This window comes from Pseudophryne corroboree, chromosome 6, assembly GCF_028390025.1.
Source record: "Pseudophryne corroboree isolate aPseCor3 chromosome 6, aPseCor3.hap2, whole genome shotgun sequence".
Classification (NCBI taxonomy): Eukaryota; Metazoa; Chordata; class Amphibia; order Anura; family Myobatrachidae; genus Pseudophryne; species Pseudophryne corroboree.
The window spans coordinates 570,962,606-570,988,126 of NC_086449.1; the positions used below are offsets into that span (position 1 = coordinate 570,962,606).

The following is a 25,521-nucleotide window of genomic DNA, read 5'->3' on the forward strand; positions in this document are numbered from 1 at the left end:
GAAGTCTTAGAAACTATTCAATCTCTTAAACACCTAAAAACTCCAGGCCCTGATGGGTTGTCTGCGGAGTTCTATAAGATTCTTGATAAAAAAAATTGTGGACCCTTAGCGGCCTTATACAATTCCATTTGTTCCCTTCACAAAGCCCCACAATATTTTAACTCGGCATCGATTAGAGTACTCCCCAAGCGGGAAGAGATCCGATGCTGCCTTCCTCGTATAGACCCATAGCGCTATTGAATGTCGACTACAAAATCTTCACTAAACTTTTGTCGGAAAGGCTGAAAAAACTGCTTCCGGGTCTAATTCATGAAGACCAAACTGGCTTTATATGGGGAAGGCACTCGGTGACTAATATTAGAAAGATTCTTGCTGTTATGCAGGGCTTGGAGTCTTCTCGGACTGGTGGTCCTGCTTTCTTACTGTCTTTGGATGCCGAGAAAGGCCTTTGATCTGGTAACGTGGTACCACCTGTTCGAGACCCTTCGGAGGTTTGGGTTCCCTCTTGAATTTGTTTCCACGCTGCAAGCCCTCTACCATGAACCCCTCACCCAAATCTTTACCAATAAATTCCTTTCTGCTCCATTCTTCACTCAAAGAGGTACTAGGCAGGGCTGCCCTCTTTCGCCTCTCCTGTTTGCATTAGCCCTGGAACCCCTGGCTATTGCCCTTAGACACCTTCGCACTTTTACTGGAGTTGCGGTGGGCGAGGTTCAAATTAAGTTAAGTCTATTCGCAGATGACATGCTCCTGTTTGTGCATGATCCCCTAACTTCCATCCCGGCCATTTTTAATACCATAACTAAATTTGGATCATTTGCAGGGTATAGAGTTAATGTCAGTAAGTCTGATCTGCTTCCCATAGGCCTTCACTTTACTCCTGTGGATCTTACAAACCTCACACCTCGGCTTAAACTTAGCACGACTACGCTAAAATATTTAGGAATAAATATCCCCCCACACACTTCTCAAATCTACTCATGCAACTACACGCCTATCATTCACACGATGAGACTTCAGTTGGACAACTGGGCTGACCTTCCCCTCTCCATCCTAGGTAGAACTATAGTGGTGAAATCGGTGACATTTCCAAAGTTGTCGTACTTGCTTCAAATGCTGCCTGTAATAATTTCTAGATCAGACGTTCTGGTCTGTTCCAGAATGTTTTCCAAATTTATTTGGAAAAATGGAAAACCGCACATGCCCAAATCCCGCACATAGATCCGATCAAAATGTTATCCCAATCCTACTTCTGCCACTAGTTACCTGCTATTGTGTCTTTTTTTTTTTTTCTCTTCATTGCTCGCTTCCACCCCACCATGTGTTTTTCCTGTAATGTTTACCTCCACTGATTGCACACCCTGCCTTTGTGCCCTACATGCAGGGTACATCATACTACTACATAAGCATCAGTATTCCCATATATGAACTTGGCCCTTGTATGGCTCACCTCCCACAGTGTAACCTTCAAAGTGCGCCCAACATGGCTGCCCCATATGGTACACTTGTGGATGGAATGAAAAATACATAGGCCTGATGGTTTTGATGGAACCCTACTCTGAACTTTAGGACTCTGAAATCACCCCCATTTTGTGTCATCTCTTCTAGGGGTGGACTATTCCACCCTGGGTAATCCTACGCTGAGCGCCCAAGATGGCTGCCGCACCTGGTACCTTGTTAGGGTGGAATACACAACCCTTGGAAGTTATTACCCAAAATGCCTACACCAATCCTGCATTATGCTTTCTGTGTGCTTAAGGTTTTCTTTTATGTCTGTGTTGCTTGTCTATTGTTGTATTACTCAAATCCTCTGTATCATGTGCATTGTTTTTGATATCTGTAAAGCGCCTTGAGTCCTGTTGGAGAAAGAGCGCTATATAAATATAATAATAATAATAATAATAATAATAATAATAATAATTTTATCTTCCCAAACCATTGGGTGGACTAAGTGTTCCCAATGTCCAATTGTTTGCACGGGCAGCCTTATTCCGCTATGCCTCGGATTGGCTTCTTAACCAATCATCTTATATTAATCTTCCCCAATAGGAGGCGCTCTTTTTTCCGTACTCTCCGGCTGCGCTTCTACACACCCGCCTGAAAGATGTCCCAAAAGAACTTAGAACTAATATTCTATTTAAAGACACTTATAGAGCATGGGTGTCGCTCCATAAAAATCTTAAATCTGATCCTTATTTTACTCCTTACATCCCTATTTGGGGTAATCCTAATTTCATACCATCACTCCACAACAAATTGTTCTACACATGGAAATTACAGGGCATTAATGAAATTAAGGAAGTTTTTGATCCAGGTGGCCAAATTCTCTCCTTTTCCCAATTACAAGATAAATATTCCCTGTCACAGAGGCAGTTCTTTATGTACCTTCAACTAAGGCACTATATTACTGCGCTTAAAGATTTTGTGAGCCCATCTCCCTCACCTCACATAGTACTGAATGTACTGGCTCTATGCCGTTCTCGTCCATTTACAATTAAATACCTCTACACTGAATTGGTAAAAGCAAATACTCCCTCATGGGACTCGCTCTCACTAGCTTGGAAAAAGGAGGTAGGCTACAAGAGATTCATATTAGGACTATTAATAGAATGTATGTCTCTCCGGCTCAAAGGAAACATTTCAACACGTCTGAATTAGGACTGTGTGTGAAGTGCTTCATGTTAAATGCTACGTTAACTCACAATTTCTGGTCCTGTTGTAAGGTTAAGAAATTTTGGCACAAACTTTGTATCTATTTAAACAAATTGTTTGCTTTAGCCTTACCATTGGATATTCGAGCGATGTTGTTTACTGATTTCTCAGGCTGGTTGGGGCTCTCGGGCATCTCAGCTATACTACCGGCCTTGACGGTCATGGTGACTGTGGCAAGGCAGGTGATACTTTCCCATTGGATATGCCCGACAGCTCCGACGATCCAGGAATGGGAGACTGCTTTGCTAGAAGTCATCTATCACGAACGCCGCATGGCAGTTTTACATGCTACTAGTGGTATTGGTCTTTTCCATAAAAAATGGGGTTTAGCTCTTAGTAATATGTCTCCACATATCCGAGAGCGGCTGCACCAGCTCTTTGAGCCTGTCTCCGGGCGGGGGCTGCCGTTTCCCCTCCCTTAATGGTTGCGGTTACCCTTATGTTGGTCTATAGTGGTATTGCCTGACTGTTTTTAACATACTTCAGATGTATTGTTATACTACCTACACCTTCCCTGTTGACTGATACTCCAAGCTCCCTACTCCTTCTCCTCATTTCTCTCCCTCTTCTCTCCCCTCTTTCTGCCTCCTTTCCCCCTTTTCCTTTTTTTTTTTCTCTCTCTCTTTCCTGGTCTATCTTTCTCTTTCTTTGAAATAACAACAAAAATAGTTCAGCCATCATGCTTGCCATGTTGATCTCTGGTATTATTTTACCAGTTTATCTTTTGACGTTATGCTTCTCTGTATTCTCCAGATGTCTGATTGTTTTCTCATGTATAATTTTGGCTGTTCAATAAATAGATTTATAAAAAAAAAAAAAAAAAAAAAAGCAGTGACTTTCCGAACACCCTGTACATAAAGGGTGATTCAAAAGTCGCCGTACACCCTTTTATTAGGCACCTGACAGTGTTATAACTTTTGAACCATTACTGCTATTTCAAATTTGTTTGCAGCAATAAACTTTTCAGCAAATTCCGATGTTGTTTGATGTGTTGGTACTTGGACGTTCCAACATGACAATGATCCAAAACACAAGGCCAAATCGACCTGTCATTGGCTACAGCAGAATAAAGTGAAGGTTCTGGAGTGGCCATCTCAGTCTCCTGACCTCAATATCATTGAGCCACTCTAGGGAGATCTCAAACGTTCAGTTCATGCAAGACAGCCCAAGAATTTACAGGAACTGGAGGCTTTTTGCCAAGAAGAATGGGCAGCTTTACCATCTGAGAAAATAAAGAGCCTCATCCACAACTACCACAAAAGACTTCAAGCTGTCATTGATGTTAATGGGGGCAATACACGGTATTAAAAACTGGGGTATGTAAACTTTTGAGCGAGGTCATTTGGGTAGTTTCTGTTGTCATTATGATTTAAAATAAGATTTTACTCACCGGTCAATCTATTTCTCGTAGTCCGTAGTGGATGCTGGGACTCCGTAAGGACCATGGGGATTAGCGGCTCCGCAGGAGACTGGGCACAACTAAAGAAAGCTTTAGGACTACCTGGTGTGCACTGGCTCCTCCCACTAAGACCCTCCTCCAGACCTCAGTTAGGATACTGTGCCCGGAAGAGCTGACACAAATAGGAAGGATTTTGAATCCCGGGTAAGACTCATACCAGCCACACCAATCACACCGTATAACTCGTGATACTATACCCAGTTAACAGTATGAAATATAACTGAGCCTCTCAACAGATGGCTCAACAATAACCCTTTAGTTAGGCAATAACTATAAACAAGTATTGCAGACAATCCCCACTTGGGATGGGCGCCCAGCATCCACTACGGACTACGAGAAATAGATTTACCGGTGAGTAAAATCTTATTTTCTCTAACGTCCTAAGTGGATGCTGGGACTCCGTAAGGACCATGGGGATTATACCAAAGCTCCCAAACGGGCGGGAGAGTGCGGATGACTCTGCAGCACCGAATGAGCAAACTCTAGGTCCTCCTCAGCCAGGGTATCAAACTTGTAGACTGTTGCAAAAATGTTTGAACCCGACCAAGTAACAGCTCGGCAAAGTTGTAAAGCCGAGACCCCTCGGGCAGCCGCCCAAGAAGAGCCCACTTTCCTCGTGGAATGGGCTTTTACAGATTTAGGGTGCGGCAGTCCAGCCGCAGCATGTGCAAGTTGAATCGTGCTACAGATCCAGCGAGCAATAGTCTGCTTAGAAGCAGGAGCACCCAGCTTGTTGGGTGCATACAGGATAAATAGCGAGTCAGTTTTCCTGACTCCAGCCGTCCTGGAAACATATACTTTTCAGGGCCCTGACTACGTCCAGTAACTTGGAATCCTCCAAGTCCCAAGTAGCCGCAGGCACCACAATAGGTTGGTTCACATGAAAAACTGATACCACCTTAGGAAGGAATTGGGAACGAGTCCTCAATTCCGCCTTATCCATATAAAATACAGAAAAGGGCTTTTGTATGACAAAGCCGCCAATTCTGATACACGCCTGGCCGACGCCACGGCCCACAGCATGACCACTTTCCACGTGAGGTATTGTAGCTCCATGGATTTAAGTGGCTCAACCCAATGCGACTTCAGGAAATCCAACACCACGTTGAGATCCCACGGTGCCACTTGAGGCACAAACGGGGGCTGACTATGCAGCACTCCCTTAACAAAAGTCCGAACTTCAGGCTGTGAAGCCAGTTCTATTTTGGAAGAAAATCGATAGAGCCGAAATCTGGACCTTCATGGAACCCAATTTTAGGCCCATAGTCACCTCTGACTGTAGGAAGTGCAGAAATCGACCTAGCTGAAATTTCTCCTTTGGGGCCTTCCTGGCCTCACAGCACGCAACATATTTCCACCATATGCGGTGATAATGGTTTGCGTTCACTTCTTTCCTAGCTTTAAATAGCGTAGGGATAACTTCCTCCGGAATGCCCTTTTCCTTCAGGATCCGGCATTCAACCGCCATGCCGTCAAACGCAGCCGCGGTATGTCTTGGAACAGACAGGCCCCCTGCTGCAGCAGGTCCTGTCTGAGCGGCAGAGGCCATGGGTCCTCTGAGATTATTTCTTGGAGTTCTGGTTACCAAGCTCTTCTTGACCAACCCGGAACAATGAGTATAGTTCTTACTCCTCTCCTTCTTATTATTCTCATTACCCTGGGTAAGAGAGGCAGAGAAGGGAACACATACACCGACTGGTACACCCACGGTGTTACCAGAGCGTCCACAGCTATCGCCTGAGGGTCCCTTGACCTGGCGCAATATCTTTGTAGCTTTTTGTTGAGGCGGGACGCCATCATGTCCACCTGTGGCCTTTCCCAACGGTGTACAATCATTTGGAAAACTTCTGGATGAAGTCCCCACTCTCCCGGGTGGAGGTCGTGTCTTCTGAGAAAGTCTGCTTCTCAGTTGTCCACTCCGGGAATGAACACTGCTGACAGTGCTAACACATGATTTTCCGCCCATCGGAGAATCCTTGTGGCTTCTGCCATCCCGCTTCTTGTGCCGCCCTGTCGGTTTACATGAGCGACCGCCGTGATGTTGTCTGACTGGATCAGCACCGGCCGGTGTTGAAGCAGGGGTCTAGCCTGACTTAGGGCATTGTAAATGGCCCTTAGTTCCAGAATATTTATGTGTAGGGAAGTCTCCTGACTTTTCCATAGCCTTGGAAGTTTCTTCCCTGTGTGACTGCCCCCCAGCCTCGAAGGCTGGCATCCGTGGTCACCAGGACTCAGTCCTGTATGCCGAATCTGCGGCCCCCTAGAAGATGAGCACTCTGCAGCCACCACAACAGCGACACCCTGGCCCTTGGAGACAGGGTTATCCGCCGATGCATCTGAAGATGCGACCCGGACCACTTGTCCAACAGATCCCACTGGAAAATCCTTGCATGGGACCTGGCGAATGGAATTTCTTCGTAAGAAGCTACCATCCTTCCCAGGGCTCGCGTGCATTGATGCACCGACACCTGTATACGTATTAGGAGGTCTCTGTCTAGAGACGACAACTCCTTGGACTTCTCCTCCGGGAGAAACCCTTTTTATCCTGTTCTGTGTCCAGAACCATACCCAGGAACAGTAGACGCGTCGTAGGAACCAGCTGAGACTTTGGAATATTCAGAATCCAGCCGTGCTGTTGTAGCACTTCCCGAGATAGTGCTACTCCGCCGAACAACTGCTCCCTGGACCTCGCCTTTATAAGGAGATCGTCCAAGTACGGGATAATTATTTCGGCCATTACCTTGGTAAATACCTCTGTGCCGGGGACAGACCAACGGCAACGTCTGGAATTGGTAATGACAATCCTGTACCACAATTTTGAGGTACTCCTGGTGAAGAGGGTAAATAGGGACATGCAGGTAAGCATCCTTGAGGTCCAGTGATACCATGAAATTCTCCAGGCTTGCAATAATCGCCCTGAGCGATTCCATTTTGAACTTGAACCTTCGTATATAAGTGTTCAAGGCTTTCAATTTTAGAATGGGTCTCACCGAACCGTCTGGTTTCGGTACCACAACATTTTGGAATAGTAAACCCCGGCCTTGTTGAAGGAGGGGTACCTTGATTTCACCTGCTGGAAGTACAGCTTGTGAATTGCCGCCAGTACTACCTTCCTCCGAGGGCAGCAGGCAAGGCTGATGTGAGGTAACGGCGAGGGGGAGTCGCCTCGAACTCCAGCCTGTATCCCTGTGATACTATTTGCAGAACCTAGGGATCCACCTGTGGGCAAGCCCACTGGTCCCTGAAGTTCCCGAGACACGCCCCTACCGCACCTGTCTCCACCTGTGGAGCCCCAACGTCATGCGGTGGACTCAGAGGAAGCGGGGGAAGATTTTTGATCCTGGGAACTGGCTGCTGGTGCAGCTTTTTCCTTCTTCCCTTGTCTCTGTGCAGAAAGGAAGCGCCTTTGACCCGCTTGCTTTTCTGAAGTCGAAAGGACTGTACCTGAAAATACAGTGCTTTCTTAGGCTGTGAGGAAACCGGAGGTAAAACATTTTCTTCCCAGCTGTTGCTGTGGATACGAGGTCCCAGAGACAATCCCCAAACAATTCCTCACCCTTATAAGGCAGAATCTCCATGTGCCTTTTATAGGCAGCATCACCTGTCCACTGCCGGGTTTCTAATACCCTCCTGGCAGAATGGACATTGCATTAATTCTGGATGCCAGCCGGCAAATATCCCTCTGTGCATCCTTTATATCTAAGACGACGTCTTTAATATGCTCTATGTTAGCAAACTATTATCCCTGTCTTAGAGTATTAATATTATCTGACTGGGTATCAGACCACGCTGCAGCAGCACTATTTATGCTGAGGCAATTGCAGGTCTCAGTATATAACCCGAGTGTGTATATACAGACTTCAGGATAGCCTCCTGCTTTTTATCAGCAGGCTCCTTCAAGGTGGCCGTATCCTAAGACGGCAGTGCCACCTTTTTTGACAAACGTGTGAGCGCCTTATCCACCCTAAGGGATATCTCCCAACGTGATCTATCCTCTGGCGGGAAAGGGTACGCCATCAGTAACTTTTTAGCAATTACCAGTTTCTTATCGGGGGAACCCACGCTACTTTACACACTTCATTCATTCATCTGATGGGGGAACAAAACACTGGCTGCTTTTTCTCCCTAAAAATAAAACCCCTTTTATGTGGTACTTGGGTTCATGTCAGAAATGCGTAACACATTTTTCATTGCCGAGATCATGTAACGGATGTTCCTAGTGGATTGTGTATATGTCTCAACCTCGTCGACACTGGAGTCCGACTCCGTGTCGACATCTGTGTCTGCCATCTGAGGTAACGGGCGCTTTTTTGAGCCCCTGATGGCCTTTGAGACGCCTGGGCAGGCGCGGGCTGAGAAGCCCGCTGTCCCACAGCTGTTTTACGTGATCCAGCCTTCTATGTAAGGAGTTGACATTGTCGGTTAATACCTTCCACCTATCCATCCACTCTGGTGTCGGCCCCACAGGGGGCGATATCCCATTTATCGGCCTCTGCTCCACCTCCACGTAACCTTCCTTATCCCACATGTCGACACAGCCGTACCGACACACAGCACACACACAGGGAATGCTCTGACTGAGGACAGGACCCCACAAAGTCCTTTGGGGAGACAGAGAGAGAGTATGCCAGCACACACCAGAGCGCTATATAATGCAGGGATTAACACTATAACTGAGTGATTTTTCCCCCAATAGCTGCTTGTATAAACAATATTGCGCCTAAATTTAGTGCCCCCCCTCTCTTTTTAACCCTTTGAGCCTGAAAACTACAGGGGAGAGCCTGGGGAGCTGTCTTCCAGCTGCACTGTGAAGAGAAAATGGCGCCAGTGTGCTGAGGGAGATAGCTCCGCCCCTTTTTTGCGGACTTTTCTCCCGCTTTTTTATGGATTCTGGCAGGGGTATTTATCACATATATAGCCTCTGGGGCTATATATTGTGATGATTTTGCCAGGCAAGGTGTTTATATTGCTGCTCAGGGCGCCCCCCCCCCAGCGCCCTGCACCCATCAGTGACCGGAGTGTGAGGTGTGCATGAGAAGCAATGGCGCACAGCTGCAGTGCTGTGCGCTACCTTGGTAAAGACTGAAGTCTTCTGCCGCCGATTTTCCGGAACACTTCTTGCTTCTGGCTCTGTAAGGGGGCCGGCGGCGCGGCTCCGGGACCGAACATCAATGGCCGGTTCCATGCGGTCGATCCCTCTGGAGCTAATGGTGTCCAGTAGCCTAAGAAGCCCAAGCTACCACCAGTTAGGTAGGTTCGCTTCTTCTCCCCTTAGTCCCTCGCTGCAGTGAGTCTGTTGCCAGCAGATCTCACTGTAAAATAAAAAACCTAAAATATACTTTCTTTCTAGGAGCTCAGGAGAGCCCCTAGTGTGCATCCAGCTCAGCCGGGCACAAGAATCTAACTGAGGTCTGGGGGATGGTCTTAGTGGGAGGAGCCAGTGCACACCAGGTAGTCCTAAAGCTTTCTTTAGTTGTGCCCAGTCTCCTGCGGAGCCGCTAATCCCCATGGTCCTTGCGGAGTCCCAGCATCCACTTAGGACGTCAGAGAAAAAGAGTAAACACAGTTGTTTGACAATAAATGGCTTCACCCAATCACTAACCATGAGTGAAAGAAAAGTTTGTGAGTTATCATTCATATTCTCTGACAAATGGCCAGAAAATCAAATTCTGCTAGGGTATGTAAACTTATGAGCACAACTGTACCCTAAAAGATAGCCCACCTCACCCATACCTTACTGGAGTATTCAGTTTTCCCATTTCCTGCACAGTTTTTTAAACAAAAAGGTGTACTGCGACTTTTGAACTAAATTGTAAAAAAAAAAAATGTATGTATGTATGTATGTATGTATGTATGTGTACACACGTCTCCAAATGGAAAAATAATGTCACTCAGGAGGCAAATAGAAGAAACAGCTGGTCGTTGTTAGGTCAACGTTTTCTGGGATTAGACCCCTTTATCAAGACATACCAGGGCATATGTATATTACCGTTCCCCCCCCAAAAAAGGCAGAGCCACAACATCCTTCCCCTTGTGACAAAAGGCAAATGAAAACAAACACGCAAAATATGACTAAACAGACCTGTAGGTGATTTTTTACGACATAGAAATGCAACTGAATTGCAACTGTTACACATGTTACAGGTAATAAATCTCAGAACAAACTGTTATTAACCTTTTAGCTTCAGAGTAAATTCACAACAACCAAAGCACTTTGGCAGCTTGTAAAACCATTGGTAGATTTCATTAAGGCAATTACATGGAAGTAATAAGACACACTTCCCTAACATCACTCCATGTACTGTGCACACAGCTCACAATATCACAAAAGGTCAGATGTTTCCATTCAGCTAGTGATCAATTGATGGACATTCTAATTCTTTGTCTGCAAAGCTTGGAAAGAAGTAATTGACCATAAATTGAGCAAGCCTAATACAAAATGATCAAATCAGAAATATATTAATGCCAAAAAGAGAAACGAACACCAGACAACTTTGGCAGGTTAATCCCAGCATTTGTACTGTCGTTTTCAACAAAGAGTATTAGGAGTATAAGACATACTGTATAAGATTCCGTTTCAGTAGTTGGAATTAAAAGTTAATGTTTAATATTTAAGCAAACAACTCTATTTCTTTCATACCGGGGCATACAAGGCAAAATGCATCCACAATCTTGTAATGTACAGTCTTCTTAAAGGCTTATAACCCCTGTGGTGCAATATTGTACATGAGGACAAATACAGAATGGCAGTTTGATGGGTAATGTGATCTTAAGATCCGGCAACACACCTGAAGAACCTATATTAAGCAATGACAGGACATGAACCGGCGTGTAATGACTGGAATCCAGAACAACAAATACAAGCCAAAACTAAGGGGGACATTTACTAAGCAGTGATAAGAGCAGAGAAGTGAGCCAGTGAAAATTTGCCCATGGCAACCAATCAGCACTGAAGTAACATCTATAATTTGCATACTATAGAATGATACAGAGCTGCTGATTGGTTGATGGGGCCACTTCTCCGCTCTTATCACTGCTTAGTAAATGTCCCCCTAAAGATGCATATACACACAGTGCAATGTAACCTTACGAATTTGACTATATAGTCAAAATCGTAAGGAAAGTTAGTGCAAATAGCACAGTGTGTACACAGCTTGCGATACCGATGTGCGCTCCCGTGCGGTCGGTATCGCAAGAAAAGACAGACTGTGCAGGCAAGTCAATCTTGACTATATTGTGTACAATCTAGTACATAGTATAGTCAAAATTGGCACTTCGTCAAAATCTCAAATAAAGATAGTCAATATCAGTGGTTCAGGGATCCGGGGAGTTCAAGGGAAGTCGCAATATCAAAATCGGATATAGTCAATATCTCACCGTGTGTATGCACCTTTAGCTTTGTACAGTTTTGCGCCAGTTCAAGAATATTTTCAGCAATCCTTTACAGTTATAGTGTACTTATAACTCAAGTTCCAGCAGCATTTGCTCAAGAAATTCATAAAACAATGCACATACCAAAATTCTGAGTGAGGTTGAGATCCCTCCATTTCTGTAACCCTTCATAGAAGTACGTTTCAACATCCTATTTCAACAAATAAAGTCAGAGTTAATCTATAAGTTTAAGAACTGGAATGGTAAAAACAAATTAATCACAAAATCATTCAATAGCCTGCAAACAATTTGTACTCAAAGCCACAAGCACAGCTGTGCTTTCTATGCCATAAAACCAAATAGAAGTAAAATTCATATCAATATAAAATAGGACTTTGACATTCACAGGGTTTTTAAAGTTTAAAGAGCACTATTTAAAAAGTCATAAATATTATAATTATTAGGTTGACACATCTAGATTCTACATGCAGTGCTCATTTGAAACCATCTTATGGGGCCTATACATCTATCAGCTTTCGGGGCAATTCACTGTTCTGCCAATGCCTGGGTCGGTGAATAGTGGTACCCAAACATGTTGGAAATCTTCAATTGGCCAATTCTGACCAAAAATGATCAGATTCAGTGAGTCTGGGATTTTTAACATGCTGTTTGTCCTCTATGGGTCACCAATCATTGCTGTCAACCGAATGGAAAAATAAGAATTTACTTACCGATAATTCTATTTCTCATAGTCCGTAGTGGATGCTGGGGACTCCGTAAGGACCATGGGGAATAGCGGCTCCGCAGGAGACTGGGCACATCTAAAGAAAGCTTTAGGACTATCTGGTGTGCACTGGCTCCTCCCCCTATGACCCTCCTCCAAGCCTCAGTTAGGATACTGTGCCCGGACGAGCGTACACAATAAGGAAGGATTTTGAATCCCGGGTAAGACTCATACCAGCCACACCGTATAACCTGTGATCTGAACCCAGTTAACAGCGTGATAACAGAGGAGCCTCTGAAAGATGGCTCACAACAATAATAACCCGATTTTTGTAACAATAACTATGTACAAGTATTGCAGACAATCCGCACTTGGGATGGGCGCCCAGCATCCACTACGGACTATGAGAAATAGAATTATCGGTAAGTAAATTCTTATTTTCTCTAACGTCCTAAGTGGATGCTGGGGACTCCGTAAGAACCATGGGGATTATACCAAAGCTCCCAAACGGGCGGGAGAGTGCGGATGACTCTGCAGCACCAAATGAGAGAACTCCAGGTCCTCCTCAGCCAGGATATCAATTTTGTAGAATTTTACAAACGTATTTGCTCCTGACCAAGTAGCTGCTCGGCAAAGTTGTAAAGCAGAGACCCCTCGGGCAGCCGCCCAAGATGAGCCCACCTTCCTTGTGAAGTGGGCATTTACAGATTTTTGGCTGTGGCAGGCCTGCCACAGAATGTGCAAGCTGAATTTTACTACAAATCCAACGAGCAATAGTCTGCATAGAAGCAGGAGCACCCAGCTTGTTGGGTGCATACAGGATAAACAGCGAGTCAGATTTCCTGACTCCAGCCCTCCTGGAAACATATATTTTCAGGGCCCTGACAACGTCTAGCAACTTGGAGTCCTCCAAGTCCCTAGTAGCCGCAGGCACCACAAATAGGTTGGTTCAGGTGAAACGCTGAAACCACCTTAGGGAGAAACTGAGGACGAGTCCTCAATTCCGCCCTGTCCGAATGGAACATCAGATAAGGGCTTTTTCAGGATAAAGCCGCCAATTCTGACACGCGCCTGGCCCAGGCCAGGGCCAACAGCATGACCACTTTCCATGTGAGATATTTTAACTCCACAGATTTAAGTGGTTCAAACCAATGTGACTTTTGGAACCCAAAACTACATTGAGATCCCAAAGTGCCACTGGAGGCACAAAAGGAGGCTGTATATGCAGTACCCCTTTTTACAAACGTCTGAACTTCAGGGACTGAAGCTAGTTCTTTTTGGAAGAAAATTGACAGGGCCGAAATTTGAACCTTAATGGACCCCAATTTCAGGCCCATAGACACTCCTGTTTGCAGGAAATGTAGGAATCGACCCAGTTGAATTTCCACCGTCGGGCCTTACTGGCCTCGCACCACGCAACATATTTTCGCCAATTGCGGTGATAATGTTTTTGCGGTAACATCCTTCCAGGCTTTGATCAGGATAGGGATGACTTCATCCGGAATGCCTTTTTTCCTTCAGGATCCGGCGTTCAACCGCCATGCCGTCAAACGCAGCCGCGGTAAGTCTTGGAACAGACAGGGTCCTTGCTGGAGCAGGTCCCTTCTTAGAGGTAGAGGCCACGGATCCTCCGTGAGCATCTCTTGAAGTTCCGGTTACCAAATCCTTCTTGGCCAATCCGGAGCCACGAATATAGTGCTTACTCCTCTCCATCTTATCAATCTCAGTACCTTGGGTATGAAAGGCAGAGGAGGGAACACATACCCTGACTGGTACACCCACGGTGTTACCAGAGCGTCTACAGCTATTGCCTGAGGGTCCCTGGACCTGGCGCAATACCTGTCGAGTTTTTCCCAACGGTTTATAATCATGTGGAAGACTTCTGGGTGAAGTCCCCACTCTCCCGGGTGGAGGTCGTGCTGAGGAAGTCTGCTTCCCAGTTTTCCACTCCCGGAATGAATACTGCTGACAGTGCTATCACATGATTTTCCGCCCAGCGAAGAATCCTTGCAGCTCCTGCCATTGCCCTCCTGCTTCTTGTGCCACCCTGTTTATGTGGGTGACTGCCGTCATGTTGTCCGACTGGATCAACACCGGCTGACCTTGAAGCAGAGGTCTTGCTAAGCTTAGAGCATTGTAAATGTCCCTTAGCTTCAGGATATTTATGAAGTGATGTCTCCAGGCTTGACCTCGCAGGCTGGCATCCGTGGTTACCAGGACCCAGTCCTGAATGCCGAATCTGCGGCCCTCTAGAAGATGAGCACTCTGCAACCACCACAGGAGGGACACCCTTGTCCTTGGTGACAGGGTTATCCGCTGATGCATCTGAAGATGCGACCCGGACCATTTGTCCAGCAGGTCCCACTGGAAAGTTCTTGCGTGGAATCTGCCGAATGGGATTGCTTTGTAGGAAGCCACCATTTTACCCAGAACCCTAGTGCATTGATGCACTGAGACTTGGCTCGGTTTTAGGAGGTTCCTGACTAGCTCGGATAACTCCCTGGCTTTCTCCTCCGGGAGAAACACCTTTTTCTGGACTGTGTCCAGGATCATCCCTAGGAACAGAAGACAAGTCGTCGGAACCAGCTGCGATTTTGGAATATTGAGAATCCAACCGTGCTGCAGCAACACTACCTGAGATAGTGCTACACCGACCTCCAACTGTTCCCTGGATCTTACCCTTATCAGGGAATTGTCCAAGTAAGGGATAACTAAAATTCCCTTCCTTTGAAGGAATATAATCATTTCGGCCATTACCTTGGTAAAGACCCGGGGTGCCGTGGACCATCCATACGGCAGCGTCTAAACTGATAGTGACAGTTCTGTACCATAAACCTGAGGTACCCTTGGTGAGAAGGGTAAATTTTAACATGAAGGTAAGCATCCTTGATGTCCCGAGACATCATGTAGTCCCCTTCTTCCAGGTTCGCAATCACTGCTCTGAGTGACTCAATCTTGAATTTGAACCTCTGTATGCAAGTGTTCAAAGATTTTAGATTTAGAATCGGTCTCACCGAGCCGTCCGGCTTCGGTACCACAACAGTGTGGAATAATACCCCGTTCCCTGTTGCAGGAGGGGTACCTTGATTATCACCTGCTGGGAATACAGCTTGTGAATGGCTTCCAAAACTGTCTCCCTGTCAGAAGGAGACATCGGTAAAGCCGACTTTAAGAAACGGCGAGGGGGAGACGTCTCGAATTCCAATTTGTACCCCTGAGATATCACCTGAAGGATCCAGGGGTCTACTTGCGAGTGAGCCCACTGCGCGCTGAAATTCATTGAGACGGGCCCCCCACCGTGCCTGATTCTGCTTGTAAAGCCCCAGCGTATACTGAGGGCTTGGCAGAGGCGGGAGAGGGTTTCTGTTCCTGGGAACTGGCTGATTTCTACAGCCTTTTTCCTCTCCCTCTGTCACGGGGCAGAAATGAGGAACCTTTTGGCCGCTTATCCACGAAAAGACTGCGCCTGATAATACGGCGTCTTCTCATGTTGAGAGGCGACCTGGGGTACAAACGTGGATTTCCCAGCTGTTGCCGTGGCCACCAGGTCTGAAAGACCGACCCCAAATAACTCCTCCCCTTAATAAGGCAATACTTCCAAATGCCGTTTGGAATACGCATCACCTGACCACTGACGTGTCCATAACCCTCTACTGGTAGAAATGGACAACGCACTTAGACTTGATGCCAGTCGGCAAATATTCCGCTGTGCATCACGCATATATAGAAATGCATCTTTCAAATGCTCTATAGGCAAAAATATACTGTCCCTATCTAGGGTATCAATATTTTCAGTCAGGGAATCCGACCACGCCAACCCAGCACTGCACATCCAGGCTGAGGCGATTGCTGGTCGCAGTATAACACCAGTATGTGTGTAAATACATTTTAGGATACCCTCCTGCTTTCTATCAGCAGGATCCTTAAGGGCGGCCATCTCAGGAGAGGATAGAGCCCTTACAAGCGTGTGAGCGTTTTATCCACCCTAGGGGGTGTTTCCCAACGCACCCTAACCTCTGGCGGGAAAGGATATAATGCCAATAACATTTTAGAAATTATCAGTTGTTATCGGGGGAAACCCACGCATCATCACACACCTCATTTAATTTCTCAGATTCAGGAAAACTACAGGTAGTTTTTCCTCACCGAACATAATACCCCTTTTTGGTGGTACTCGTATTATCAGAAATGTGTAAAACATTTTTCATTGCCTCAATCATGTAACGTGTGGCCCTACTGGAAGTCACATTTGTCTCTTCACCGTCGACACTGGAGTCAGTATCCGTGTCGGCGTCTATATCTGCCATCTGAGGTAACGGGCGCTTTATAGCCCCTGACGGCCTATGAGACGTCAGGACAGGCACAAGCTGAGTAGCCGGCTGTCTCATGTCAACCACTGTCTTTTATACAGAGCTGACACTGTCACGTAATTTCTTCCAACGGTTCATCCACTCAGGTGTCGACCCCCTAGGGGGTGACATCACTATTACAGGCAATCTGCTCCGTCTCCACATCATTTTTCTCCTCATACATGTCGACACAAAAGTACCGACATACAGCACACACACAGGGAATGCTCTGATAGAGGACAGGACCCCACTAGCCCTTTGGGGAGACAGAGGGAGAGTTTGCCAGCACACACCAGAGCGCTATATATATATATATATATATATATATATATATATATATATATATATATATATATATATATATATATATATATATATATACAGGGATAACCTTATATAAGTGTTTTTCCCCTTTATAGCTGCTGTATAGTTAATACTGCGCCTAATTTGTGCCCCCCTCTCTTTTTTAACCCTTTCTGTAGTGTAGTGACTGCAGGGGAGAGCCAGGGAGCTTCCCTCCAACGGAGCTGTGAGGGAAAATGGCGCCAGTGTGCTGAGGAGATAGGCTCCGCCCCTTTATCGGCTGCCTTATCTCCCGTTTTTTTATGTATTTTGGCAGGGGTTAAATGCATCCATATAGCCCAGGAGCTATATGTGATGCATTTTTTTGCCATCCAAGGTGTTTATTATTGCGTCTCAGGGCGCCCCCCCCAGCGCCCTGCACCCTCAGTGACCGGAGTGTGAAGTGTGCTGAGAGCAATGGCGCACAGCTGCAGTGCTGTGCGCTACCTTGTTGAAGACAGGACGTCTTCTGCCGCCGATTTTCCGGACCTCTTCTGCCTTCTGGCTCTGTAAGGGGGCCGGCGGCGCGGCTCTGGGACCCATCCAAGCTGGGCCTGTGATCGTCCCTCTGGAGCTAATGTCCAGTAGCCTAAGAAGCCCAATCCACTCTGCACGCAGGTGAGTTCGCTTCTTCTCCCCTTAGTCCCTCGATGCAGTGAGCCTGTTGCCAGCAGGTCTCACTGAAAATAAAAAACCTAAACTAAAACTTTCACTAAGAAGCTCAGGAGAGCCCCTAGTGTGCACCCTTCTCGTTCGGGCACAGAGATCTAACTGAGGCTTGGAGGAGGGTCATAGGGGGAGGAGCCAGTGCACACCAGATAGTCCTAAAGCTTTCTTTAGATGTGCCCAGTCTCCTGCGGAGCCGCTATTCCCCATGGTCCTTACGGAGTCCCCAGCATCCACTTAGGACGTTAGAGAAATGGGGAAATGCAGCTCGGATCTATGGCCCACATAAGTCAAGCTCATATTTATTTATTCACACGTTGGTTGCAAAGACAAGAACAATGAGAGGCCTCAGAAAAACAAAAAACTCACACACACAAATTAACGTCATCTGAAACTTGTACAAATAAATGATGAGGCCTGCACCCATTAAAGCTTTGCTGGTACAAGTGGCCTTATAAAGACCATATTTATTTATTCCTATGCAGTAAGTAGTAAAGGGTACCAATAATGCTGTCCGTTGATAAAACATAGTACTACGTATCTGCTGGCCGACAACAACCAAGTTACAGTAATTGTGGCCAATTTTGACATTATTAATATTTTGGATGACTTTACAAACAATTAGTTTATGCGTGTTTTACTTAAGAAAATGCACATGAATAATACATTCATAGAAATTATTCAAGTATTTTTTCTAATTTGGATGTTTAATTAAATTTCAGATTGACAAATTCATGTTTAAATATTTTTATCCCTTAGCCACAGGAACGTCAAAGAAAATATGAACAATATACAAACTGCTTATCAGAGTCCGATAATCCATTAGGTTCAGATTTAGCGACCAGTTGGCACTGATGGGACTGGATTAGTCCATTTTTTATTTTTATTTTTTGGGGGGGTGGGGGGGTTGGGGTTTTTTGTTGGGTTTTTTTGCGTCAGAGCAGGAAAAGAGACCCAAACCAGTATCTTGGGTAGTGCAACTTTAGCTCCTAATCTAGATTTGCTGTTTGCCCATCCTTACGGTATACATTTTGCTTAAGATAAAAGATACTGTATGTAGAATAAAGCACATCTGAAAAACATGTCATGGGATAAAGCATATAAATGTCCAGAACATAAGTCACTAAAGAATTATGGGGGTTATTCAGGTTTGTTTGCAAACCAAAAAAAGGTATAAATTGGGAAAAACCATGTGCACTGCAGGTGGGGCAGATGTAACATGTGCACTGCAGGTGGGGCAGATGTAACATGTGCAGAGAGAGTTAGTAAATACTAGTTGCTTTATTTTTACACTGAAATGTACATTTCAGTTTGAAGACATCCCACCCAAATCTAATATCTCTGCACATGTTACAACTGCCCCACCTACAGTGCACATGGTTTTGGCCATTAGTGTGCTTTTTTGGTTTGCTAACAACTCTGAATAAGGCCCAATATCCATAACCCTACACATGTACATGAGTTACTTGTGGACTTCTTTCGATTTGTGGTAGTTTGTACAGTTATATTATAGAGAGGCATATTCAATCTACACAGGAAAATCTACCTCTAAATTGCTATATCTTACATAGAAATAAAGAAATTGATGGCAGATAAGAATCACTTGGCCCATCAAGTCTGCCCCTTTTTTACCTTTTGGTAATCTCAGCCCTTACCCTAATCTTACCTCTGAAAAGCCTTCTTGTCTGTTAATGCGATGTATAATGTCAATGTTCACATTTGCTAGTCTTTCAGAAAACGTCAGAAACTGGAAATATAAAGATGCACATTATTCATAACTAGAAAATGTAAAGACAGTAACATTGATAATATAGAGTTTTCTTTGTCATAAAGCCATCATATAGTGGGGGTAATTTATGACCAGTAGGCACTTCTCCTTGACCAACCGCTTGAAATTTGTTTAAACATTATTGTGCAACCGAACAGTGTTTTACAACAAAAAAAGTTTCTTTGGTGTAAACAATGATGTTTCAAAACCAGGGATTACCACCCAACTATTCATAAATTTCCCTCGCCAATACCACAAATTCCTCAGTCTCCCAATTCCATTGCCTTGATAGCACACTCCTCACATCCACTCTCTCTCCCAGTCCTGCCACCTCCATATCTGAAATACCATTAGTGGCTTATCCATTCTCTCGTCATTTAACTTCTGGACTACTGCAATGACCTCTATTCTTAAATTCCATTGACCCTTCTGTCCCTGCTTAAATCCAACCTCAATAGTGTGGCAAGACTGATCTTCCTCTTTTGCACCACTCACAAAATTTCTACACTAGCTACTCACTTCCTCCAGAATCCAAACTGTTGACCCTTGCCTACAAAGCATTCAACACAACCACCCCTCACCTCAAAATACTCTCCATCACACCACTAACCTGCACTTATCTGTGAAATTCCTTACCACACCTGATCAGACTCTACTCCAGTCTTTCAAAAAAACACTTCTTTGCTATAGGCTATTATACAGGTTGAGTATCCCTTATCCAAAATGCTTGGGACCAGAGGTATTTTGGATATCGGATTTTTCCGTATTTTGGAATAATTGCCTACCATAATGAGATAACATGGCGATGGGACCCAAGTCTAAGCACAGAATGCATTTATGTTACATATACACCTTATACACACAGCCTGAAGGTAATTTTAGCCAATATTTTTTATAACTTTGTGCATTAAACAAAGTGTGTCTACATTCACACAATTCATTTATGTTTCATATACACCTTATACACACAGCCTGAAGGTCATTTAATACAATATTTTTAATAACTTTGTGTATTAAACAAAGTTTGTGTACATTGAGCCATAAAAAACAAAGGTTCCACTATATCACTCGCACCCAAAAAAGTCTGTATTTCGGAATATTCTGTATTTCAGAATATTTGTATATGGGATACTCAACCTGTACTTACACCAGTACACCCTTTCTAATGTCCCAATATTTCCCTCAGGACCACTTATTCCTTTGCTATTTGTTCAGCTCTTTTCCCACTTAAATGTCATCTTCCTCACAACCAGGACTCACCTAGAGTTCTCCCTAGGTGCAGTTTGCTGATCAGTGAGGAGGGCATATGCTTCAGATCTGCGATGCACACAGTAGACGTCTTATTCCCTACAGATGCCTTCTGCTGCCTTAGCATTTTTGCATCCATCTCTGAATCAGGCCCTCTGTTCTTCTCTCCATTTATGGGACATATTCAATTAGCCGAGGAGCTCACCACAGGCTTGTAACAGTGCCCAGGGTTATTCAATTGCAACCCGTGATAAACCTAAAGGTTCCACCTACCACAGATTTCTGTTCGCACCCTCCTGAGGTGCAAACAGAAAACCACAATAAGAAGGGCTTTTGCCATTACTGTAGTCGCCACGAGCGTGTTAACCGAAAACGGAGCACTTAACCCAGAATCTATGGGTTAATGCGCATTAGCTGTGGACTTACCACAAGAGGAAATTGACTTAAAATTTAATAGTTCCGGGTTTTAAAGCTTAAGGCCATCTGCTAGTGGTCTGCACAGCTGCTAATTGTATATGTCTCTGTATGTCCACCCAAAACTCCTCTATATTTAAGCTCTAGCACAGGCCTGGCCAACCCGTGGCTCTCCAGCTGTTGTGAAACTACAAGTCCCAGCATGCCCTTCCACAGTTTTGCTATTAGGGTATGTTAAACCTGTGGCAGGGTATGCTGGGTTGTGTAGTTTCATAACAGCTGTAGAGCCGCAGGTTGGCCAGGCCTGCTCTAGCAAGAAAGGCATTCTCTCAATCTGTCTCTACATAACTTGTCTATAACTGTCCTGTTCAGTCTTCTGTGTACTATGGAATTTTGCCATATAGAATCTTTATGGTGTGTTAAAATCACCTGTATTGTCTAGAAGTAGCACTGACTACATCTAATTTTGGATGGCAGAGTTACATGCAGATATCTATACACTAAATGCATAGACTTGTGTACTGTATGTAGTATGCCATTTGAGGTCTATCCCAGTATGCTGGCATTTTATTTTTTCATTTAAAGATTTTGAATAAAATTATGTTTCTTCATCTTCTGTATCAAGAGGAAATGTTTTTTTATGGGGTTGGGTACAAAATCCAAGCAGTCCACATCCAGACGGTCAGGATGCTGACAGCATCCAGACGGTAAAAATCCTGATGGATCCCGGTATTTTAACTCCCCTAACACATCCCTCCCCTCCCCTCCCCCCAACCTTCACCTAACCGTCCTCCCCATCCTCCCTTTCAGCCTATCACTAACCCCTGTACATACAGGATCCGTCAGGACTGTGATCATCAGGATCTCGCTTTCTATTCTGACAGACTGACAGGATCCTACCCACATCTCTTTTTCTGATAGTAATGTTTTACCAATATGAAGTAGACGACAAGGCTAAGGTACCATACATAGACTTACCATTTTATCAATTGAAACCGGGACACTTATGAATTACACAGGTTCTGTGGCTGGCTGAATTCAAGTCTGCATTAAAGGATGGTTTTAATCAGTCACAGAACCTGTATAATTCATAAGTATCCTGCTTTAAATGGATAGTATGGTAAGCCTACAGATGCAGGAATGGAAGTTTGCACACAAGCAACATTATTTAAAATGGATCTCTGATAGGAAGTTACTCCTCCCCCTGTTGTCGCATGTCACGTGCTTGTGGCATCATATGTCCCTTAGCCTGGTAGGATTTAGACATAACCAAGATATAAGGGGCACATATGATCTTTAATACACATGGCAAGGACCCAATTACCACTGATTTCACCATCGGATCATTAACTGTTTCCAGTGATAATGCAACCATTAAACATACCAACCTTCATACGGGATCAGTGTATAAATCCGGCGGTGGGGACCCCGGCCGTCAGTATACCTACAGCATGATACCGATCACGGGTACGCTGGCAGCAGGGCAAGCACTAGCAAGCCTCTTGCGGTTTCACTGCGCTCGCCACGCTGCGGGCATGGTGGCTCGCTGCGCTTGTTAAAGGATTTATTCTCCCTCTATGGGCGTTGTGGACACACATAAAAGGGAAGAATGCCCGCGGCGGCAGGATTCCGGCAGCGGTATTTCCCCAATAGTTGGGATTCAGGCATTGGCATTCGGACGTCCGGGATCCCGACTATCAGTATAGTGACCGCTTCTCCTTCATACAATATACCCTCCATATAGATGACAGACAATGTGACGTTTATGCCTGGCCACTCATAGCAACAGTTTATCTAAAGACTTATTTGATAAATGGAAGTTTAATTGGGACGCCCAGGTTGCAATATGTGTGAAATGATCTGTCCTGCTAGTATGCTTAACAAAAAACTAATATTAATGTGAATGCAAGTAATCGCACAAACTAGCACATGCTAAGAGGTGCGTCCACTGTATAGATCCATTCCACGTGAAAATGAACAGACAGAAGCTTAATTAGTACATACACTGTGAGCAACAAGCTCAAAACGTTACCTTAAAGGTGTTCTCGGACTTGTGGTGAGATGACTTTGTCTTCATAGCTCCTAGTAAATATATGTTCGTATCTCACAGAAATCGGTGGGACTGTGTAATATATTACTGCACTTTCTCCAGCACGCGTTGCTAGACACTGGGCGCCGCCATCTTGCCCCGAGCAGAGCCTGAGAACAACACAGGATTTCCGGAAACCGAAAGCGTCTCACGCTGCTGCTAACCAACCACCTGCCAAACACAACATGGCTGGCTAGCAACATGCTGGTTCGACAGAAATCGCCATGTTAGGGTTGGCTCACTGTTAAAAAATAAAAAATCTATCAAGTTATCAACTCTTTTTTTTTTATTCTAATTTAACGGGACGGACAACAGATTTATTGAATCTCCTCCTTCCGACTCCACATCTATAATAGCCAGTGTGCTACTTGTTTTATTGGAATATTCAAACAAGGTCCAAGAAAATTATTTAAAAATAAAATATGCGAAATGGTGTTCTGAAATCATAAATTTTCAAATAAATTTCAGCATAACACTATAACAGTTATAATGTTTACTGAAATTAGTTTTATTTATTTATTTTTTCTTCCTTTTAAATTTCAAGCTCCACACAATAATTGCAAACTAATAATCCAATAAATATTTTGCAGTGTGGTATGTCATTAATGAGAGAGGGGCATTCCCAGAGACACGTGTCAATGGATTAGTTTTAACAGGTATGTAAGACAATATTAATCAAAAGTTTTGTGTGCACACTGGCATTACAATTCTAAAATAAAATTTAGACCAAGGAGATAATGTCTGTGCAACTAAACAGTAAAATCCCTACATTTTAAAGCAGATTTTTATGAAGGGCAGAAAGCCATTAGAGAATCTTGGGTATATTCAATTCCTGTCAAATCCTTTCCGACGGAAAGGATCAGACAGGTCAGTATTCAATGACTCGGCCAAGCTCGATAAATTTTGGCCGTCCCGACAATGGGGGTAATTCCAAGTTGATCGCAGCAGGAATTTTTTTAGCAGTTGGGCAAAACCATGGCCCTCATTCCGAGTTGTTCGCTCGCTAGCCGCTTTTCGCAGCTGTACACACGCTAAGCCGCCGCCCTCTGGGAGTGTATCTTAGCTTAGCAGAATTGCGAACGAAGTATTCGCAATATTGCGAAAAGATTTTTCTGTGCAGTTTCTGAGTAGCTCGAGACTTACTCTTCCAGTGCGATCAGTTCAGTGCTTGTCGTTCCTGGTTTGATGTCACAAACACACCCAGCGTTCGCCCAGATACTCCCCCGTTTCTTCAGCCACTCCCGCGTTTTTCCCAGAAACGGCAGCGTTTTTTCACACACTCCCATAAAACGGCCAGTTTCCGCCCAGAAACACCCACTTCCTGTCAATCACACTCCAATCACCAGAACGAAGAAAAAACCTTGTAATGCCGTGAGTAAAATACCAAACTTCTTAGCAAATTTACTTGGCGCAGTCGCAGTGCGAACATTGCGCATGCGCAATTAGCGGAAAATCGCTGTGATGCGAAGAAAATTACTGAGCGAACAACTCGGAATGAGGGCCCATGTGCACTGCAGGGGAGGCAGATTCAACATGTGCAGAGAGAGTTAGATTCGGGTGTGGTGTGTTCAATCTGCAATCTAATTTGCAGTGTAAAAATAACGCAGCCAGTATTTCTCATACGTCCTAGAGGATGCTGGGGACTCCAAAAGGACCATGGGGTATAGACGGATCCGCAGGAGCCTGGGCACACTATAAAGACTTAAACTGGGTGTGAACTGGCTCCTCCCTCTATGCCCCTCCTCCAGACCTCAGTTAGACTTTGTGCCCAGGAGTGATGGGTCACACACTAGGGGAGCTCTCCTGAGTTTCTCTAAAGACTTTATTGTTAGGTTTTTTATTTTCAGGCAGACCTGCTGGCTACAGGCTCCCTGCATCGTGGGAGTGAGGGGAGAGAAGCAGGACCCACTTCTTCTTAGTTTAAAGGCTCTGCTTCTCGGCTACTGGACACCATTAGCTCCAGAGGGTTCGATCACTTGGTGCGCCTAGCTGCTTGTTCCCGGAGCCACGCCGTCAATTCCCTCACAAAAGCCAGAAGAAAGAAGCCGGGTGAGTATTGGAAGAAAAGAAGACTTCAGTGACGGCAGAAGACTTCAGTAACGGAGGTAACAGCAGCAGTAGGGCTGCGCTCCATGCTCCCACACACCAACGTCTCTGGCAGGGTGCAGGGCGCTGGGGGGGAGCGCCCTGGGGGCATGTTGCTGATGGTCTATAATGCTGGCGGGGGACATATTACGGTGCCTGGGCACAGCGTATGTTCACCCCGCCAGTGTGTCGCAGGGGGGAGAGACAGCGGTAGCGCTGCGCTCCCTGCTCCCGTGCTTTCCATCACCTGCAGGGTGCAGGGCGCTGGGGGGGAGTGCCCTGGGCAGCATATAA

At 45.1% G+C, this 25,521-nt stretch overlaps 1 protein-coding gene across 1 annotated transcript in view; it reads right to left on the reverse strand.

The window, feature by feature from the left end:
* Positions 1 to 23,324, reverse strand: part of UTP20 (UTP20 small subunit processome component) — a 276,038-nt gene extending 252,714 nt beyond the window's left edge. The window contains exons 1-3 of the mRNA XM_063930017.1: positions 23,086 to 23,324; positions 19,290 to 19,370; positions 11,687 to 11,753 (exon numbers count right to left, since the gene is read on the reverse strand). Coding sequence (XP_063786087.1) covers positions 11,687 to 11,753; positions 19,290 to 19,370; positions 23,086 to 23,130 — 193 coding nt within the window. The 5' untranslated portion in view covers positions 23,131 to 23,324. The remainder of the gene's footprint in view (positions 1 to 11,686; positions 11,754 to 19,289; positions 19,371 to 23,085) is intronic.
* Positions 23,325 to 25,521: the final 2,197 nt, after the last annotated feature.